The 22784-nt window shown below is 34.5% G+C and overlaps 1 protein-coding gene across 2 annotated transcripts in view; it reads left to right on the top strand.

Annotated features, from left to right (window-relative positions):
- Pi3K68D (phosphatidylinositol-4-phosphate 3-kinase catalytic subunit Pi3K68D) overlaps positions 1–22784 on the top strand; it is a 25614-nt gene extending 2830 nt beyond the window's left edge. For both annotated transcript variants that reach the window (XM_074142997.1, XM_074142996.1), the window contains exons 3-31: positions 1274–1372; positions 4371–4527; positions 4605–4777; positions 4846–5034; positions 6185–6381; positions 6461–6572; positions 8130–8273; positions 9112–9332; positions 9421–9520; positions 10783–11012; positions 11083–11278; positions 12475–12676; positions 12798–12953; positions 13136–13251; positions 13338–13485; positions 13898–14086; positions 15631–15856; positions 15944–16087; positions 16259–16504; positions 16674–16803; positions 17194–17349; positions 17483–17633; positions 17879–18035; positions 19524–19759; positions 19960–20160; positions 20234–20433; positions 21925–22016; positions 22086–22241; positions 22370–22784. In XM_074142997.1, coding sequence (XP_073999098.1) covers positions 1274–1372; positions 4371–4527; positions 4605–4777; positions 4846–5034; positions 6185–6381; positions 6461–6572; positions 8130–8273; positions 9112–9332; positions 9421–9520; positions 10783–11012; positions 11083–11278; positions 12475–12676; positions 12798–12953; positions 13136–13251; positions 13338–13485; positions 13898–14086; positions 15631–15856; positions 15944–16087; positions 16259–16504; positions 16674–16803; positions 17194–17349; positions 17483–17633; positions 17879–18035; positions 19524–19759; positions 19960–20160; positions 20234–20433; positions 21925–22016; positions 22086–22241; positions 22370–22546 — 4901 coding nt within the window. In that variant the 3' untranslated portion in view covers positions 22547–22784. The remainder of the gene's footprint in view (positions 1–1273; positions 1373–4370; positions 4528–4604; positions 4778–4845; positions 5035–6184; positions 6382–6460; positions 6573–8129; positions 8274–9111; positions 9333–9420; positions 9521–10782; positions 11013–11082; positions 11279–12474; positions 12677–12797; positions 12954–13135; positions 13252–13337; positions 13486–13897; positions 14087–15630; positions 15857–15943; positions 16088–16258; positions 16505–16673; positions 16804–17193; positions 17350–17482; positions 17634–17878; positions 18036–19523; positions 19760–19959; positions 20161–20233; positions 20434–21924; positions 22017–22085; positions 22242–22369) is intronic.

Genomic DNA, 22784 nt, shown 5'->3' with positions numbered 1-22784 from the left:
GTTAAATTTACTGCTGGAATTAAGTACAAAAAAACATCAGGCTGTACAGGAACTAGACCTTCTCTGATAGTTAATCACTTCTGCTGGAAATTCAGGCTACTTTTTTTTTTTAACTTGAACTCATATGCGTTCAACAATACCATGGATCTTTTTGTTGAAAGACTGAACTGTAGAGGGTCAGGGAGAATCTCAAATTTTAATAGTGCATTTTTCATGCCAAACCGCGTCTACAAATACTTATGCCTGTGCAATCGCACGACCGGCAACACCAGCTCATATCAAACGATGCCCTCATACTCACGTTTTCAGCAACCATTTTCCATCAAATGGTTCTTTTCTGGATACAGCTGATTGGCGTGAATTAATCCATTATTTTAGTTTGTTTGGTTTGTTAGAAAAACCTAAATCCACTTTTCAATCAAGTAATTCGTTTGATGTAAATGAAATTATTTAAATCACCAAAAAAATGAATTTTTCACGGTTTTCCTATAAATATATATATATATTTGTTTGAACTATTTGAATAGTTATTAAATTCAGCATGCTTTTAAAAAACGGATTGTTTTGTTTGAAAAAATGTAATGTGTGGAAATAACCTTTGTTAGGTAAAGATTTTAAATTTGGAATTGCTTCACAGAAAAATTAATAATGTTTTTGGATTAAAAATTAAACGAATGTGTTTTTTGTTACTTGTTCGAGGATTTGCCAAATAGCCGCCGCAAAGGTTGCTTACAGATAATAGTTAAAATATTATTCTGGATTTTGAGAGTTGAGAATGGCGTAGTTCTTTGACTGAAAGCTAGTTAGTTAGTATTTTTAAATATGTATTTTAAAAAATAAAATCAAGTTAGAATTTTTAAATATTTATTTAAAAAATAAAAATAAAAAGGGACTTTTTTCTATAACCCTGAATAATATTGAAACAATTATGAAAAAGCAGAAAACGATTTCTGTAAGTCAACCAACCAGTATAGCCACGCCTTGAAGTAGGCAATATATTTGTCGAAACGTTAGCAAAAAGACGAGTTGTTGTTTTTATTCGACCGATTCCTCGCCAATTTTGAATCCTTAATTTAAACTATTGTTGGTATTAAGTCCACTAAGTTAAAGAGAAACCTAGTTTCTTACTGTCTTTACATCAGCGTGCACTTTACGGGTGATAAATATAGGGACATTAAAATCCCCGAAGATGTAGCTAATCCATCGTCTCCATTGGGGAAATAATGCGGTTACCTTAAAAGTGGAATCTAATTACCATTATTTTTATTTTCAGCTTCTACAACCATCAGGACTTGCGATACCAGTGAGTCTAGAACCAACTCATATCTAGAAAGCACTTCAAGACCTCGGCCCAGGAATATCAGCGCTGCCCGTCAGTACAAATTCATTCTTACAATTGTAAATAAAAGTATCGCTTTGTGGCTAAATCTATGAGTTACTTTTCCTAGGAGCTTGTAAGCTTACTGTCCGGTTATGGAAATTGTTGTAACTAGGGAACCGCGGATATTGACTGCTTTAATTTAAAAAAAAACATGAATTAAAAAAAAAGACAACTTAAAATTATCCCAAAGACAAGTTTGAGGTAAGAAGTAGTTGCCTTTAATTTACAGTACATTTTTATTTATATGTACACTTTCCCAGTGTATCACAGTAATACAAATGCTATTTTGAACATAAACCATAACGAATAGAATAGTAGTGGTGGCCACCATCTCTTTAGATGTTGAAAATGCCGCCGCGGGTAGCACGAGCCTATATCTATGATTCTTATATTTTAGAATGCATAAATGCAGTCTTGAGCAACAGGACCAAAACCTTGACTCAATAATAATAATCAAAACAGCCATTCTTCTTCTTCCTTGGCACTACAGTCCATGAAGGACCTTAGCCGCCTCAATAAAATCGTGCCATTCACTTCGCTCTTGGGCCGCTCTTCTCCATCTTCTTACACCCAATTCTTTTAGATCTTGCTCCACAGTGTCGTGCCATCTCACCCGGGGCCTCCCTCTCCTTCTAGCCCCTCCTGGATGTCCAAGAAACAGTTTTTTTTGGCTATCCTTTCCTCCCCCATTCGTTCCAAATGACTCAACCATCTAATTCGTCCTTGTTTGATAAGGCCAACTGGGTCCTGATTAGCATAAAGATCTATGACTTCCTTGTTGGTCCTTAAGCATCCCTACAAAAAACATAGCCATTGCGACTTAATTAATAAATATGAAATCAAGTTAGGTAATTTCATCATTTTATGATATTGAAAAGTAACTTTGTTGTGGCCGAACACACCAGCATGTATTTAATAAATAAATGATTAAGAGCAAAACCTGCACTCAACGGAAATCAGGGAGCGACTTGACTGATACTTAGCAGATTTTGCTATCTTTAGGGCTTGCAGTTCTTTTCTTAATTCTTTTTTGCAGAAAAAGAATCTAAGTTTCGTCGAGTGGTAAATCAATTTATGAATTATTACTATAGTATGTTCCCTACATCCTATTTCTGAAGGATAAACAGTTGCACTGTTAATACAGTCAATGCAATAAAACAATTTCTTACCATAACCAACTTCCTAAACTCAGTGATTGAACTTTTGATTTAGAAAAATATGCCACAAACACCTACAGATGGATAGTACAAAAAAACGAATGCTTCTACTAATTCTACAATCTTACGTTCGAATGAGATTATCATGAGGCTTGATATTCGTTGGCTGTTTAACTTTTCTCAAAAATTAAATAAAATTTATCTTTTTTTACATTTTACACCAAACTTGTAATCCCCTAGAATGACAAAACGTCAGAAATAAAACATTAGTTTTTTTAGTTTTTATTTACCATAATACTGCCGATAGTCTATTTCTTTTTATGAATCGTGAACTGAACTATTATCGTACTTCTGAGAGTCTATGAATAAAAGGTTCATAGTTAATTTATAGTAAAGTAATTGCCTATTTTTTCAGGCGGGCTTTACGTCCAACTACCAATTAGGTGTCCTGGTCCACAATTAATTTATTGAAGAAATGATGAAACTTATTCCTTAGCTCTTCGACTGAGATTTCAATCTATAAATAGTTCAGTATCGAGAAGTAATTGTGGTGAGTTTTTGATGTTACACCCGACTAGCACATTTGTTGAAGGCCTTTATGTTTTGCAGTCGACATAGGAAGCACATCGATGTGTGATCTCTTGATATTTAAAGAAGTTGTGGACCTTCTACCCCTTTTGGTCAATTTTTATGAACTCACATTTGGAGCTAGTTTTATAGAAAGAAAATTATTATTTTTTAACCTATTTTAAAAGCACACTGAGACTTAAGTACATACTGTGATTTGGATTGATACAAATATTTTTTTCCCCTGTCAAGTCATTTTAAAAACTCAACAACTAGCACTTGCATTCATACCACAATTAAGACGTTTTGGCATTCTAAAGAAAGTAAAAAAAAAAACAAAAAACGAAAACGCAACTTCCCCTAAAAAGTAGAAAATTTTCAGTTATGCCATTTTTGCTTTATTTTTTTACTTCTGTCTACTATTGCTAGCATTCCTTTTCCATCACCACCTTTCTGTCAGTTGTAAAAGCTCATGCTATTGGACATTTAGGTTACCACCACACCTGTTTCATTCTTGAAACATCTTCAGATAAAATTATAAGTCGGGAAACATTAAAATGTAACATTTCAGAAGTTGTTAGTTAAACACGCTTTATATTTTCGAATTATTTTGGAAATTATGTCCGATTTATTATTTATATTTTCTGTAATAAGTCTATAAATTACTTTACCATATCTTTCTTTGGCAATGAAGGGGTCAAAAAAATTGCTATGCCAAAAAATCTCTGGTTTTTCACTTTCTTTGCAGCTGGTCGTACATCGAAGTTCTGATATCGTGCAAAATATTTCAAGAATCATGATTGCACGTAAAACACTTCGAAGGTATTCTTTCGGTTGCCACCCCGGTAATCGATTAACCCCAAATCGACACTTACTTGAAATGCTGAGCCATCTAAATTTTTCTATTTTCCACCAGAGATTCTTTTTTCTTCACTAATTAATATACCTATTACTTTATTAACTATATTTTAATAAATAACAGTTTCTAACGAACTTTTTGTCTCTGAAATTCTCGAACTTAGGTTCTTGTAATTCCTGGTGCCAGGTACGTAATATTAGCAGCACAAAATTGATAAAGTTGATATGGTAGTTGCGTTTTCCATTCTCCTTTGTGATATTTTAAAAAAGTTTGTGTACGCTTTCAACAAGTACCTGCTGTTCAGGGTTCGAAATGCCAGATCCTTTCTGAGAATATAGAGAAATTGAGGTACTACAAATCTCTCTTCATTGTAATTTCCCAGATCATTGTATGTATTTTATTTCAGCTTCGGTGCCAATATTACGTCCGCCACCACCCGCATTGCGGAGGAACAGCGTGAACACCTCGACTGACTCACAAAACACTGATGATCTAATATCATTCAATAGTCCGTCAGGCAGTAAACAACAGTCTAGGTCGGAGATTACACAGTTTGAGATAAAGTGAGTCAAATGAGATCTTTTTTCCATATTATGTTTTAGAATTACTTCACCAGATTATTGTATGCATTTGATTGTAGTGAAAGTTTAGAGATAAATTACAATACACAGTGCCTTAATCAAAACTTGTACAAGCCAGTACAGATCTACAATAATACATCCTACAAGACATGTAATTTCACCAAGAAGCCACAACATAATGATTCAGTTAGAAGCATGACCGCTGTAACTCATACCACTACTTCACAAACTGGTAAGCTTTTGCAATTTTAGTAGATATCGTAGTCCTTCTCAAGAAATGATCATTTTTTTACTTTTCAGACGGTGAATCCAATCTAGATGTGCTGAAAATTTTTGAAAAGAAATCGAATAGTAATTTAATAGATCTAGGCGTTCTGGAGGCAGACAACGGTCAAGGCCGAGAGCGCAATCGTAGCGTACGCGTCAGCTTGTTAGAAGCATTCGATCCATTGCTAACAAACAACGTCAGTCAAACTGAACAACAGTCTTGTAAGATTGTTTAATACTGTAATTATTTTTTAATTTTGGTTGTATGGAATGGGGTCTTTAGGGCTTATTATAATATTATTATTACCATAAGACGCATCGTATTATTCCGAAAAAACCTTCAGCTTCAGAGTTGAAGCATCTATTTTTCCATTGTTTACAAAAAGATAGGATCATTTGTCAAGCAGAAAATTTTTAACACTGGATACATACAGGATAGCCATCGAGAAGCTAAACAGAATTCCTACTAAACAGAATTTCCTACTTATCAATCATGAATTCCTTCTAGATGATTAGAGATCTGAGGAGTTGACAGCTGAAGGGATAGAAAAATCTGAGTCCCCTAAGGTCCACCAACTCCAACATCGCAATACTTATCGCACAGATTCGCGGGTCACAAAGAAAAGAAACCGTTTTTAGTAAAGGATACTTGAAAGTATCGGAAATTAAAGCAATGGATAAGCATTCAAATATCTCTTGTCCTGAATGTAAGCCAGTTATACCTTTACGATTTTTATCAATTCAGGAAAATGTCTGCAACATAGAAGGTATCGGTTCCAAAAGATCCGGCTGGATGCACGAATATCTAACATACCTCTAAAAATTGTCTTTCTGCAAGAAGGTGCCAATACGCATAATTCTTGGTTGCATTGTCCTCGGACTGATGAAAATCGCCTTCTTAGTACGCCTGTAATTTCAGCGACATCAAATGAAATCTTCTGCAGTCATTTGGAGTCTTATGTTATTAGATACCTTTCTAATTGACATCCAAGACTTTGAAGCATTTGGATTGTTACTGATTAGAAGGCAACATTTCTACATAACCGAAGACTGCGTTAAAAAGCTTGGGTAAAAATTGAGGGATTTGTTGAAAATATTTTTGATATATTTACGATAGACCCATAAACTAGCTTGTGCAAGATTCCCAGTTAACTTCGCTCACTAGGTAATTCATGGTCTTCTATGGAGCTCTCAAGTGAAGCCTCAATGTGAATGTTCTTTCAGCTACATATGTTTCTTTAGAACAATATGTTTTAGCTGATCCTTAATTTTGGATTCCCGGTCCCGCGAAATTTTAATAGATTATTAGACTTAATAGAAACATCAGACGAATGTATAATAATTCAAGTTTATTATTAATGTAATTTTACAGTAGCTGAAGAAGATGACGCCGAAGACAGTATTTATGATCCGTTCGATCCATTCGACTTTCTATATTCAACTCCATCGATACATTCTCAAAATTCTGACCCAATTTATGCTACAGTGCAGAAAACTAATCTGACCCCAACTTCCACTCCAATCGCCATATCTAAAGATACCAAATCCACACACAATCTACAGAATAAGGTAAGCAAAATTTTTTGTTTCTACTAACAACTCTTACTCTCTATTTTGGGATTTTTGATCATAAAAAAAAAAATTCTAGATCAAAGTCAACCAACCACGTAAACTATACGAAACAGTCATGAGAAGTCAACGTTTCGAATTTATTGATTCAGATTTAAGTGCATTTCATCAACTAATAGCTAAGTTAAGAGGTATGTCTTTAAAAGCCTAGCATAAATTCTAGTTTAAGTTTAATTAACTAAAAATTTAGTTCTACTCTATTTTGCCTTAATGTTAATGCTAACCCAGGTATGAGCTAAGTAGCAACATCTTCACTCCCCACAACATGGACAACAATGTTCCATCTAAGGATTGATCATATTTAGAAACACTACAAATTTCTTTAAAATTATGCTAGCTGAATCTGTGCGATTAAAAATCGCAAGGGAAGTAAAAATAAAATTCTTACTAAAACTATGCGTTTAAACGGTTTCGATTACATATTGAAGAATCGATTGCAAATGACTAAAAGCGTAATTATTTAAAAAAAAAGTATAGATTCCCGGCGATATAATTCTTAGTGTCCACACAATTTATAACGGTCTAAAGAATGATACATCATTTTGTAAAATCTGCTTCTATGAGTTACAAGGAAAAAGATGTCTACTTTCTGGTACATTTGCGTACCAAAAAAATAATTATTATATATATATATATATATATGTGTGTGTGTGCGTGTGAATGTATATTATATGCTCTTTCGGCAGACACCATATTATCAATTATGTCCTAATCAATACATTATGTTCCTTCTTTGTTCTGACTGCTTGATTCCCTTCATACAATTTTATGCAATTAAAGCTTTATACAATTTTTAGTTGCCCCTACTCCCTAAACAGGGAAGCTGGCGACGCCCATAGTACAAGAAATATCATTATTACGTCTATGTAATTTAATTAAAAAGGTTTAGTGTTCCACGTTTAAGGTACAAAATCATTTTCAGTCGTGTAATGATTATTTTCATAGGTTTGCTGTAGAGCTACCGTTCTTTGATCAAATTTATACCTACTTTTGATGGCCTCCCACCTAGTTTCAAGTACCATAAATTTATTATATATAAAACATAGGGCTAAAATATTAATTTTTCCGGAATTATCCAGAAGTTGCGCTTCAGTCGGCTTTCCCATTTTCCCGTATCTAATTTTCAATTATGAAATAAAGTAGATACATATTCACACAAAAGAAATGTGTTTAACAAAGTTTAGATTAGAAGTTCAATCCAGCAATATCAGAAATATGCGGATTTGTCCCAGGTTTTAATGGAAAAAAGGGTACATTGTAATACTGAAATAATATAAAAGATTGTGTGAGTTGCAATTTTAGTCATAAGATTTTGCTATAGAGTTAAGCTATTATAAAATAGGGGCGTTTTATTTACTCACAACTTTATCACTACTTAATTTGTAGTGCTATCTATAAATACTATAGAACATAAATTGTAAATTTTATAATAATAATAAAATAATAATAATTTTGAGGAAGGATTAGCTATGTGGTTAGTGGTGATCCCGATTTCGAATCCAGCTACTGGCCCTTACATTTTCCCTTCCTAGAAGATTTTTACAGCTCACTGACTGGTGATGAACAGTGTTGTCTGCCACGAAAGAACATTGCCCGGAGGCTGGCAGGGCACTGAAAAAAGTTCTGGGTGCTAATGACCTCCATGTTGAAGCCGCCTTAAATTAATATATATTTAATTTTGTTTACAGGTGATTTTGTGCACAGCGATAGTGAAAATAATAGAGGAATTATGATCAGCCCGACTATAGCTAATAGTTACAATTTTGGCACCAGTGTGAAATTAGTTATACATTGTCCAAATATGGAGAATCCGTTAATATTTACCAGCTCAGGTTAGCAGTTTAATTTAAATTTATAAATGGCCAACTTGAAAGCTACCTCATTTTAGAATTCAGAGTGTTTTCTTTGGTACTTAAGCCTACTTCGAAGGACTACTTTGAACTATTTATTATTATTTGATCCAACCATTCCTCATTGCTATCTCTTTACATACAGTTAATACTTGAATCAGGTTATAGAAAGTTCTGTGCGATTTATAAAAAAATAATAATCCAGGCTATTTCACGACATTATTATAAATTTAAAACGTCATTAACATCGCTTGAGAAATTAATGAAGTCGTGATGTGAGTTCCCTCTTTCTACACAGGCTGCTCATGTTTGGTTCAAAACATTTACAAAGGGGGATAAAAGCGTGAAAATTTTGCTAGGACTAGGCGTTCCCTGACCTAAGTTACAACACTTCTGACTCCAGTAATACTAGCGGATCCTTGCGAACCAGAATTTGTGAAAAAAAATTATGTACTGTGCGTCTTGATGTGGGAACTGTTTTTGGCCTCATTTATTTTTGCTGGTTATTTTGACGATCGTGGATAACAAGGAAGCTTCTCTACTCGACTAAAGCGGGTTTAATTGAAAAAGAGTACTTCTTCAAGAAGGCATTGCAAGGTCGCAACGTCATAAGAAATTTGTTGTGGAATTAATAGAAGATTTGAATTTAAGAGCTTGTCCCTGAATTGGTCTACTCTACAGCCTACAGCCAAAATATAATTTTCGGTTTAGAAAAATAAAGAATAGTACGCTCACAGATGTATTTAAGTTGTAGAAAATTATTTAACTATTTTCTAACTATGCGCTGAGTCACTAATTTCAGTTTTTTTTGTTTTTTTAGTAAGCTCTTCCGTAGAGCATATCCTTCTGCATATAGCCTGCGAGGCTGGCTATGAATCCATTGAGGAGTATATCCTCAAGGTGCATGGTTTGGCTGAGTATTTGAATCCTGAAGACTCGCTAGCGGATTATGAATATGTGCATGAATGTATTAAGCTCGAAAAGGACATTGAGCTAAAACTACTAAGGAAAGATTCACTCAATAGAATGTTAATCAGAACGGTTTGTCTCAAAACAATTGGTTTCAAAAATATTTAACTGTTTATGTTCAGCGGCAATGATGCAAATTTTAAATGCGGCTCGATTTCAGGCTGAAGATGATAAACGAGATCAACAGATCTTGCTGGATGATTTACTGCCAAAGGATCCTGTGCAGCCCATCTCTTTTGACTCTTTGTTGATACTTTTAGGTAAGCTGTTTTATACCAAATGCATGGATCGATTGTGGAGCTGAACAAGCGCTCGCGTGGTAATCTCTAAATTATTATTATTATTATTCAAAACGACATGTTCATTATTCATGAAATTTCGAAACACCAACTAAATTAGCAAATAAATAATTAATTATTGTGTAAATAATTATAAAATTATTTGTAGGTGATAGGTACTGTAATTGTGCGGTACCAATATGTTGGTTTTTTCCAGCCCTCATATAAAGTAATTGGTTAATGTGCAAACAAGACCACCAAAACAATAAATAAATAAATAAATGGGTGATAGGTACAGCTTATTTTAGAGATGGATGCTGTGCAGATAATGAAGTTATATCTCTATCCTTGTCGCTTGCACCTTGCCCACTACAAGTTCCGCTGCCTATCATAACTTAAGACTTCACTAAAATCCGTAACAGTAATATTTTGAAATTAAACTCTCTCTGTTCTCATCATATATAAATAATCCTTTAAATTGCAAAGGAAATACAAAGAATTTAATTTCTTTAAACAATTTCACTAAACGTACGAGAAGTAATAATTCACCAGAACAAGTTATTAAGAAGCAAATACAAAAAATTAAAGACAATTTAACAAAGATGGATATGACATTTCTCTTAAGTAAAACTAAGGAACTGGTGCATTAAAAACCCACAAATTATTCACTTGATTCCGACTGACTGTTTATTATTATTATTAATTATTTGTTATTATTATTAATTATTTATTTTTATTATTATCATTTATTTTTATTGTTATCTATTTTTTTTTTTTTTTTTGGCGCATCAACAGCTGAGGTCATTAGCGCCCGGAGCTTTTTCCAGTGCACTGCCGGCCTCCGGACAGTGTTCTCTCGTTACAGACAACACTGTCCATCACCGGACAGTGAGCTGTAAGAAGCTCCTAGGAAGAGAAAATCTAAGGGTCAGCTGCTGGATTCGAACCCGGGACCTCCGCGTGGGAGTCCAGTATGCTAACCTCATAGCTAATCCCTTCCCTGTTATCTATTATTATTATTATTATTTATTTTTATTAATCCGGATTGAATTCTCTCGTTACAAACAACCATCACCAGACAGTGAGCTGGAAGAAGCTTCTTGGAAGAAAAAAAATCTAAGGGCCAGCAGCTGGATTCAAACTGTGATCTCCGCGTTAGAATCTAGTGTTCCCTAACCACTCAGCTAATTCCTTTCCCGTATTAATTTTATTATTATTCCTATACGTATCATATTTCTTTGCAGAAACTCTAGAGAAGGAAATGGATCGCGTAATAGCCATCTGCAAAGATCTGAATCATGCTGACAACACCTGTATGGACACATGTCCCAGTCTGCAGTCCAAAAGTGTCATGCAAGCGGTCAAGGCAATCTGCTCATTGCTGGGCAATGTGGAGACTCTTGAATTATCGCAAGCGATTGAAGCGTTCACTAGTGTTTGCGATGAATTCCCGAAAAATCGCGTCAACAGTCAGGTATGATATTGGACGCCATAAGACCTCTGATATTGACTGATAAGTGAGACAAATGTTTCTTTGTTTACAGTTGAATTCTTGGACCAAGCCATCAATTATCGAAGAAGATGGCGAATACTCCCTAGTGATATTGTCTAGCGATAACTTAGCGAAGAATTTAAACTCCCACTGTGATAAAATTAGACTAGCTGTGCTTAGCCTAATACAAGTCTATACTCAAATATATCGCGTCGACTTTCACATACCTAAAAGTGTGACTAAGTCAGGTAAACCCTCTTTTTTTAGCCTAGACTGTTTAACTTAGATCCCATCCGGCATTTTACCAATGCGTAACTAAAGGCCCACTTGCGAGGTTCCTGTTATCATTATAAAATACTTAAAAGGACCAGGCGGTTATGCCTATTAGCAAGATTTCAGTAATCTTTAAATAAATAAGGCTTACAAGGGCTGAGCTGTTTTTCGTAGATTCTCATTTGTGAGGATTCCTCAGAATTTAGGTACAGCATTATCGGTGCTTTCTATTCCTTGCCTATATCTCACTAGATCTACAACTCATTCTTCTCGCATAAAGCTGATCTTATTGCCATGGTAGCTTAGTGATTAAACTTCTGTGACTGAGTACAAGTATTGCTTTTGATAAACCGAATTTATGGTTCTTAAATTTCTCTTAGTATTCATAAAATAACGTATTGCAATTAAATTTTCTCAAGTAATACACATTTTGAGATTCTCTGAGTAAGAAAATTTTCTTTCAAATTAGTCTGAGTATAGAGATAAGTAACTTAAAAACGATAAATCGCAGAAACCAATTCTGTATTTTGCCTATGTACGCTAGAGGAAGCGAAAATAAGATTTGGGCTGAAATCGGTCATCCGGAAATTCCGGTCTACTGAATGTTCTTGTTTTTCAGTTAAGTGTAATGTATGTATCACTTATATCATATTTGTGAGGATTAAATGAGATTTTTAATCTCCATAATTGAAAAACATGGCTTTTGACATTGTGGTGAATGCGAATTTCGGTTCTTACTATTTTCTGGAACACCGCACTAACTGATTTCTTTAAATTTAATGTACTAACTACAGATATGGCTGGCTTAATTTTTTTTTTCTTTGAAACTGGTTCCGGGCTATTTTTTTAGAAGGGTTCTGTGGAGGAGATACTTTCTACTTCCTTTTGTCTTGAATTATTGTAAGCGATTGAAGCGTTCACCATTGTTTGCGTTGAAGTCCCTAATAATCGCGTCAACTGTCAGGTATGATATTGGACGCCATGAGACCTCAGCCGTTTCAGTAAATAGTGCATTTTATCATCTTGTAATTTTATTGAAAATTTAATGTAGTGTGAGAGTTAAAAGTGAGATCCATGTGCAAGAAAGTCGTGTAAATGCTCTTACCTATTTTTTTTTTTTTTTTTTTTTTTTTTTTTTTTTTTTTTTTTTTTTTTTTTTTTTTTTTTTTAGGCATCAAATTTTCTTCAGAGATCTATGATACTTGCCTATTATATATAGGCTGTTTACATAGGCTATCTCAAAATTGGAATTACAATGAATACAGAATTGAGGTACAGATCTACCATGGTACAAGACCTATTGGACAGAGGATTTGTACCCCAAATGTTGTCCCATCAAGTAAATTTTATCAACGTGTAGTCTTTGATTGTTGGTAAGTTAGATTTAATTTTCTAATTTAAGTACACCCGTTAAGTCTTATCGTGAGGCTTGCCACTTTAGTGCAATATGCACAATAATTTTTAATTTAAAAAAATTAAATTTTTGTTTGCTAGGTTAAGCTTCGAAAACATATCGATAAGTTCATTGCCAAGAGAGTCCAGAATAGTTCTAGTGATCTGTGGGAATACATATTACGATGAGCAGACCCAAGAAGCACAGCAACAAGTTGAGCTTGGTTGGACAGCTTTACAACTTTTCGATTATGATGGGTAAACGTGGGGGATTTTCAAATTTACCTCCAATCATACTTCAAAACATAACTCTAATGTCTTATAATATACCATAATGTCACAAAATGCCTCTAATGTACCAAATTTCTAATTCCTTTTAAATTAATATAAAAGTAATATAAATTAAATTAATATAATTAATATAAAATATTAATTTACAGTTATCTGACACAAGGCAACTTCTTACTGACCATCTGGCCTGGTGAGCATGCTAAGAAGTTGGGACCTGCACCGTATCCAGGAAACCATCCACACAGTGATATTGCACCGATTGTTGGTAAGTTCCAGACTTTCTTTTCAGGCTACCTATTTTTTTTTCATTCCTGAATCCCTATTGTTAGTTATGTAATTTTGTGATTCCAGGCATCGAATTACCTGATTACGGCGGCGACATTAAATTTCCTCATATCGACCTTAAACCGGAGAAATATAAGTGTGAGGATTTTGAATCGCTAGATCCGAACACCCAACAACAGCTTTTGGACATTATAGACCAGGACACCTTCTCAAAGTTAGTAAAACCATCGTTTTACTTTCAAGTTAGTTAGACGATAATCGTTTTAGGAGGATAAAAGATAAACTAAGCAAATCGATAGGCGATCCTTGATTCTTAAGGTTTCTTCAGAGCTTTTTTTGGCTGTGGTGGAATATACATACATGACGGAATAAATCTACCTTCTTTTTCAATTACAAGACTGTACTTCTGACACTGTTAACAACTCCTTGCCTAACAAAATATATTTATTTACCTTATGTCTGTAAAACAACCCTTCCATTTTTAATTTGTAAATAAACAGTAAATGTCAAAAAAGTTTTTCTGTCTGACATGTAACTGCTCGGTTTTTGTCCTGCTGATAACAACCCGTTATTTTTTCCTGCCTATAGCAGTTAATAATTTATATTTTATATTTATTCCTGAATAGCCCATTAGTTGAAGATCGTGAAGTACTGTGGGAGAAACGTCATTACCTCGTCAAACATGCCAAAGCATTGCCAAAAGTGCTATTGGCTGCACATTCTTGGGACTACACATGCTTGCCAGATCTGCATGCCATGCTATGCAGTTGGGCACCCATGGATCCAGTGAACTCTTTACAGCTACTATTGCCGTGGTAAGTGAATTTAAATCGTCCCTGATTTATCTTCTCTGTAAAGATCATGCGAAGATTTGATGGTGTACATATTGTGTCTAACAGATTCGTCACACTTCTTCAAAATTCGCAACTGAAATTAAGTTAATAAATTCAGTATTTCTTCTTTAATGTTTGCGTATAAAAATGAAATAAAAACATTAAACCATTACTGCGGCCAATTTTCCTATTATAAATATAATTTAAACATGCCAAACTACTATGTGAACAAATTGAGTGGGAGAATTTAGGGTATTCTGATTATATTTTCTTACAACGCTACGTTGACGCTTCTTCTAGAAGCTCCATACTTGAAACCAATTACTGATTTAAAAAAAAAAATCCCTACAAGTGCTCTATAGTGATCTAAATAATGAAACTGCGGAGACCACTCCATTACTTCAAAAAATTGATCCACATTGACAACCACTTGTGGCTGAATTTCATCACATTTCTGATGCAATTCTAATTAGTTAGAATGTTATGTTAGAGTGCGCTATAGCCAACAATGAAAAGAAAGTAGTTCTGCTCTTGATTTTAGAATCAACTGAGTGGGACTACGAGTTTATGCTAATAACTTCAAATGTTTCAAATTCTATAACTATATTTTTTATTTCTCACGGACCTCAACATTTTCCGTTGGCGCAGTCTTAGGCCGTTATCTCATTGAAGCAAGCCGGTTAGCCACTGAGATTTATCGTCTCTTTGCAGCCTCAGACAAAAATATTTCTTCCTCAAATTTTCTTCTTGAAATAGCCTCTGGTCACTGGTCCGCCCTTATCCACGCCCAAACTTTATCACCAGACTTGAAGCTGTCAAGTTTTATATTCATCTGACCAAATTTTTCTGCTCCACATTCTCTTGCTTCCCTTCTTTGCGAAATTTAAACGAAGACACATTAGTGTTTAGCCAGAAGAGGTTTCTTTATTTTTCCTATCCTTCATGAACCTTCTTCTCTAATACTAAATCGGACTTTTTGGCACTGTCACTCCATCACATCATTTTGGCACACAGTTAATGATAAAATGGTGACTTTCTAATTTTTGTATCAATTTCGATCGAGCAGTTATATTCGTATGCAATTTAACGACTGGAAAGTCTCCTAAGAGATGTTAATTTTCTTCTGATATTTTTGGCCTCCTTCTGCAAGGGAACAAAGTTACCAAAATTAAACAGTCATATACGAAATAAGACACTATAGCTTGAAATTTCTCATGTACGTACCTGAATAGAAATTTAGGGTACGCGGTAAAAGTACAGTAGAAAATGTTGCGGGAACCACTCTCTGTAGTCCTCACAAAACTGTACACTAGAACTATGCAACTTAGCCAGTCAAGGTTAAAAGATGTGTATCTGGACACAAAGTTTATAGATTAAAGGATTATTGATATAAGTGCAACGAACCTATAGCAGTTCTTACTTTACTGATGAATAATAACTATTTTAATTATTATCTACATGTAAAAAATATATGGTGTAAATTATTTATGAACATATATGCCTTGTTGTAATTTTACTTCTGAAAGCTTTCCAGATACTAAAGTACGGCAAAAAGCTGTAGAATGGTTGAACAAAATCAATAACGATCAAATGATTGATTATCTACCACAAATAGTTCAAGCATTAAAGTATGAAAATTACGAAACATCAAAATTAGCGACATTGCTCCTGGAGCGCTCCTTAAAGTGTCCGAGAATCGCACATCATCTATATTGGTTATTAGTGCATGAATTACCTGGTGAAACTCCTCAGGTAAATGTAAAAAAAAAAAAATACTATACCACCAATATGTTTCAAGTCAATGTCAATTCAAGTAAATGTTTGTTGGATGGGTTACAGAATACTTGCGAATCATCAGGGACAAATGATACAATCTGCGCAGCCAGATATTACAGAAGATTGCAGCTCATGTTACGAGCATTGCTGGCGATTTCGGGAGATGCTTTCAGGAAAGCGTTTATGGCGCAACAGTTATTAGTCAAGGTATGAGAGCTCACTAACTAAATAACAACAGTTTCAGGAACATTCCTGGGACTGAAGTGAAATGTTTTCTTGGGCTGTGAGTGTGGTCACGATTCTCATACGCAACACATGTGTCCATTATACACTGCTGTCGAGAGTGTGCTCTGACTTATATTAAATTCTTTGTTCCAGGGTTTGACTGAAATTGCGGAAAGTGTAAAAATAAGTAAAGAGGGTTCAAGACTGAATATTCTAATGCAAGGATTGAATAATCTTCATACAACTTTAGCTATGACTCCTACGTGCCTGCCATTGAGTCCAAGTTTATTTGTTTCTGGAATCCAAGTGCGCACTTCATCATATTTTCCATCGTATACGCTTCCACTAAAAATTAATTTCACTAGCGACGAAGGATTTCTAATACCAGCGATATTCAAGGTAGAAGTACAGTCTCTGAAGCCATAGTCAGCCAGCACAGTTTAAAGTGCTACTGCCTATTTAGTGTCAAGGGGAATTACAGTCTTATACTCTAAACTAATTTTTTTTTCTAATCTGGCTCTAAGTCAGTTAAATTTATCGTCTGCAGATTCTAAATTTTGCTTTGTAGGTTGGTGATGATCTGCAGCAAGACATGTTGACTTTGCAAATGATTAGAATCATGGATAAGATGTGGCTAAAAGAAGGTCTGGATTTGAAAATGGTCACATTCGCGTGTGTACCAACTGGTGATAGAAAAGGTAAAGTATGTCTGTAACATGCGCCCTCTTCTTTGGGCTATCGAGAGTAAAATGGTACATAGATAGTGGCGCCTCCTTGACTGCGTCTCTAATCAACCCATATAATATAGGGAAATTATTAGAAATGATATATCATTTCGGCTGTACATATTGTAATATTATTGTTAATAATTTACAGCCGGTCTTAATCATTTAATTTTCGAACGCCAGCAGTGTGTTTATAAACACGATGTAGAAGCTATTGCAGTGAACTTTTTAATTTTATTTTTTTTTATTTATTTATTTTATTATTTTTTTTTGAACATTAATTAGGACACTTAACAAACTAAACTTTTGTTCATGTTGTCATCGTACAGAATTTTGAGTTTACAAAATTTTAACCTCTTTCAGGAATGATAGAATTAGTATCAGAAGCGGAAACTCTGAGGAAAATTCAAGTCGAGTTCGGTTTAACTGGGTCATTTAAAGATCGACCAATCGCTGAGTGGTTGGCCAAATATAATCCTTCAGCGCTGGAATACGAACGAGCTGTTGCTAACTTTACTGGTGAGTTCTGCTCACTAACACTTGTATTTAATTTAAGGGCTCTCACAAAAAACATGTGACTATTTACTTTAGTCCAGAGAAATAAGTTATAACAAGATCTCCTTAACTAATAAAAGTATCTTGTTTGTTTTAGCTTCGTGTGCTGGTTATTGTGTGGCCACATATGTGCTCGGCATATGTGATCGTCACAATGATAATATCATGCTAAAAACGTCTGGACATTTATTCCATATCGATTTTGGCAAATTTCTGGGTGATGCGCAGATGTTTGGCAACTTTAAAAGGTAGGTATTTCGTACTTCAGGGCTATGGTATACCACACAATCAGTGTGGCATTGCCAAGGTGTCTCACCCTTTGTGAGATTCAGAGTTGGGCTCAAGTATTTAAGCCCTAGCGTATTATCTGTTACATACCATCTAAACTTAATTCGTAGGTCTTCGTAAGACGTAACGTCTCAGCAATGGGCATAGCCTGTTAAGAATAAGATCTGTGAGGTTCTGAGCTGTCATTATTTTGTATGTTGTACAGGGATCGAACCCCATTCGTGCTGACATCCGACATGGCTTACGTCATTAATGGTGGGGATAAAGCTTCTGCCAGGTTCCATTATTTTGTCGATCTCTGTGCACAAGCGTTTAACATAGTGCGAAAAGAAGGCAACGTAATTCTAAATTTGTTCGGATTGGTAAGAAAACATTTTTTAATCATTAAGCAGGTAGTTAAAGCGTACATCTTACTGAATGAGGTAATTATAGAATGAAGCGTGAAGTGCTTTGTGGTTAAGTATAAGATGCTTCTGAAGTGTCACAAGTCAGTACTATATATGTGTATGTAACGAGCGTTAGTGACTTCGATGGGTTGTGTACTTCAGTTATAATTTACATATATATTATTAACAAATATAAAGGGAAGGGATTAGCTATGCGGTTAGAGTATTGGATTCCCACGCGGAGGTCCCGGTTCGAATCCAGCTGCTGACCCTTAAATTTTCTCTTCCTAGGAGCTTCTTATAGCTCACTGTCTGGTGATGGACAGAGGGTAATATTGCTCATTGAAAGAATTCCTTAAAGCCTGGTCCTGTAACGAGAGAACACTGTCCGGAGGCCGGCAGTGCACTGAAAAAAGCTCCGGGCGCCAATAACCTTAGATGTTGACGCGCCTTAAATCATTAAAAAAAACAAATAAATAAAATCTGTTATTAAGTTAAGGAGAAGATAACCATTACATCTGCCCCTTTTTTAAATTAAATTGAGTAATTAATTTTACAGTATCTAATATTAAAACTATCCATGGGGGCAGTAGTATTAGAGTTGATCGTCAAAAACTGTTCGAAAAGCGTATTGTTAAAAAAATCCAACTTTGACAATTTTTTTTCTTATTCTATAAAAAATTGAATTCCCAAGTAAAAATAAAAGCTTAATGTCTTAAATTCCGATACAAAGTAAAATAAACAAATCTAGCACAGTAAAAACCAAATAGTTAGTTACCTTAATAATTGAATTCCGAAATTAAAAAGTAGCATGAATATGTTACTGTATTGTTATTATTAAGTAATGCCTATTTTTTTAGGTGGGCTTTACCCCCAAGTACCAAATTAAGTGTTGCGCACGGAGTATAAATACATATATACTTTACAATGAATACAATCCAAGGCGAATCCAATACGCTGACTACATAATTAATTCCATTATTGCTAATCCCTTCCCTCAATACGCTTATTATGTTTTTTATTATGCCTGTTATTATTTAACATAGTTATTCTTAATTTTTGTGGAACATTTATGCTGTCGTCCTTTTTAAAAGATCATTCAATTCAGGTGTTTCCTCTTTGTATTCGTAATATACCTTTACATTTTCTTTAATTCCTCGTAAAACTGGAAGACAAACCATTTCCGATCAATCTGTGTTTTTGAATTTGCCGCTTCCAGAATGTGTTGCAGTTTCTCTTCTCAAATTGGGCAAATTCCAGACAAGGTTATAGTGCCCTTAAATGCTATGTATTATATATTAAGGTAATGAATTAGAAATATAGTAATGGGATTAAAAAATTTATTAAAGGAGAAAAATATAGGAACTGTATTAATAATTTAATATCCTTAATCACACACATATATCTAAGAAGATCTGGAAACATGTCTCTAATTTAAAGTATCTTTTTTTCTTTTTTGCTAAGATGGCGTCATCAGGGGCTGGTGGCCTAACGATAGACTCTGTTCGCTATGTGCAGTCTGCTCTACTGCCGGATTTAACGAACGCTGAAGCAGCGGTCACATTCGCTCGAATGATCCAAAGCTCCTTGAAATCATGGTTCACACAAATCAACTTCTTTTTGCACAATTTAGCACAGTTACGGTTCACCGGAGATCATAATGATGGCGAACTGTTATCTTTTGTTCCGAAAGTATACACGTAAGTGTGTTCTTTAGCGACTCGTTAAAATACCATACAGTGTTAGTTATAGTAAATTTAATCAGCCATAATTATAGTTCTGTACAAATTCTTCAGGGTAATATTGCTCATTGAAAGAATTCCTTAAAGCCTGGTCCTGTCTGAAAATAATACAGACTTATATAGTGATGATCTTTAACATATTTGGTTTATTCTTATAGGATGCTACAAGAAGGGCGTATAAAATCTGTTGAGGTTTATAATTATCAAAAACGATATGACCCGGAAAAATATTATATGTATATATTGAAGGTTGAGCGGATTGGCCAGTTGGATCCGACTTATCTATTCCGAACTTATAAGGAATTTTGTGAATTCCATCATAAACTGTGCATCTTGTTTCCATTGGCCAAATGCCATAGGTAAGCTAAATGTTGGGTTTGGTGTGTAGTCTACAGATTTGAAGTTTTCCAAAAATTGAAGGCCCTCATACAGTTTACAGAGTACCAGCCTACATATGGGACGTTCCAATATTAAACAGGTGACCGTTAAACGTATGATGGATATCAAGAAATTTTTAGCCTCGTTATTCAAAATGGCAGACGAAATCTGCCATTCGGATTTAGTCTACACATTCTTCCATCCGCTTCTAAGAGATCAAGTGGAATCTTCAATACATGAGCCTAAAATTAAAGGTAAGTTGAGGCTTGGCTTGATTATAACTTGATTTGTTTTTGTGGAACACTTCGATGTGTGCATATAAATGTACTCCTAAAGTGTTTTGGGGCTCTCGTAAATTTAAGTAAAGCCGTCCAAAGCTAACGTATGCAAGCTTCTGAATAGACACAGTTAGGTATTTTACTTTTCTTCGTCTAATGTTTCGATCTTCTTCCATCATCTTTACGAATACGTAGTATACATAGTACTCCCCTATCTTCATCATGGATTGTAAATGTTACATCACTTAACATTTTAATTACAATATATTAATATGTATGATGGATAATTTTTTTTTTTTTTAATGTACTATATAATAAATGTTGTAATCGAAATAATAATTATTGTAGAGGTTTTTATGCAATTTTTTCCTATTATCAAAATTTTACTTCCATTTTAGCATGTGTGATACTAAGACTGTGTAGATGCTAGAATTACTTTATTGGTACTCCTGTAAATACTTTGTAGTTTCTTTGTAAATAAATTATAAATACCGTATTTGACGGCATATAAGACGCACTTTTTTGCCTAAATTATGTCTCAAAAAAGTTACCTGCGTCTTATACGTGAAGGACACAGGTTAACTTTCAATACTGAATGCTATTTTTAGCCCGGATAAAGGTCTAGACACACATAACTTTTTCTACATCTGCCATAATTATTTTATCAGGTTTAATAATGACTAAACTGCGTTGCTTTAATTTATAATTGACTGTTCATCCGAAAGGCTGGATGGACGAAGCTGGAATGAAACTGTGGTTACAGAACGTATAGGCGAGGCGACCTGGTGGACTCTTAAAAAAACCCTCTCTTTTGGTTTTGGATCAGTTTAGCGCCCATAGAACTGAAATTTACATATGTTCAAAATAGCTTGCCGTTTGTTAATTTTCCTTAATAAAAATATGTTTGGTAATTGCATTCAATGATTGTTTATTTGGCTTTTACGAAACGTGAGAACTAAAAGAAACCACATTTTAAGTTATTGTGGTACCGCGCTGTCGCGCGGACTATTGAAACTTTTTTTCCTTGTGTGTGGCCTTATAAATAAGGGTGCGTCTTATATGCCAGTGCGTCTTGTATGCCGTCAAATACGGTAATAATAATATAAAAAAAATAATAATAATAATTAAAGTTAAGTTTTACTTCTTTCACTCCTAAAAGTGATCTTGGTAGATCGAAACGTTAGCCTAAGAGAAATAAAAACTGAGATCAGAAAATGGTTTTAATATATCCGAAAAAAGCTGGTGTTATATCACACATGGGATTATCTATAAATGCATTCTTTTCTCCGGTGGAATTATTACACGAAGGATTTTTTTTCAAAAGTGGAATAATTCCGTAGCAGGCCCGTCAAAATTTTTGAGTTCATTTGTTTATTATAAGTGTGTAATATATCTAACACACATAGAATTATCAAATATCACCTGTCATATATCATGAATGATCATTGCTTCACATTTTTATTGTAGAAAGAAAACGAGAACGCCTAGCCTATAATACGTCGCACATTATCAAAGGCCAAATCAAACTGTCGCTGCACTATCAACGGGAAACTCTTTGGGTAAGTGCTAGATGAGTGTTGTATTGTTATTTTTAATTTGTACGAGGTAAACGTCGTATTTGTTCGTAGGTCATGGTGCACCATGTGCGCGAGTTGGGTTATGTTGCTGGTGGCCAGGAACCTTCTACATACGTCAAAGTTTATCTACTTCCCGACGCTGCTAAAGTTACCAAAAGAAAGACAAAAGTTGTACGCAAGAATTGTCATCCTTCATTTATGGAAATGGTAAAAATTGGATTTACAGTTACTTAATCTTTGCTTAAACTAGAAGATTACTTATCAGAAGACTCCTTTAAAACTTTCACTCGCAATATTTGAGTCACCCCGATAAGACCTAGCAATTTCTGTTGTAGTTGGAATATCGGATGCCAATGGAGATAGTAACACATCGCTACCTACAGGCAACCGTTTGGACACACGATACTCTACAGGAGAACGAATTCCTCGGCGGTATTACCATTTGCCTTCAAGGATTGGATTTATCCGAGGAGATAATCGCATGGTATCCGCTTGGCAATGTGCACAGATGATTGTGATTAGAAATGGACTTTACACGCTTATTTTCCTAATATTATTAGCAATTCTATATATATAATTTAATTTAGTACGGATAAATGGCTGAATCCAAAGGATTCAGCTGTGGTTTGAGGCACAAATTGATTAAATCATTCCATGTTTTAGAGTTTGTCTTCTTAAAGATCTTCGGCCATCCAGACCAAATCCAAGCAAAAGTGGTACGGAAGCTTTTTCCAGTTAAATCTACTTTTT

This window comes from Rhodnius prolixus, unplaced genomic scaffold, assembly GCF_049639745.1.
Source record: "Rhodnius prolixus isolate KJV_2025 unplaced genomic scaffold, Rpr scaffold_12, whole genome shotgun sequence".
Taxonomy (NCBI): domain Eukaryota; kingdom Metazoa; phylum Arthropoda; class Insecta; order Hemiptera; family Reduviidae; genus Rhodnius; species Rhodnius prolixus.
Note: the sequence above shows the minus strand (reverse complement) of the source record. Positions and strands in the feature narration are given on the sequence as shown.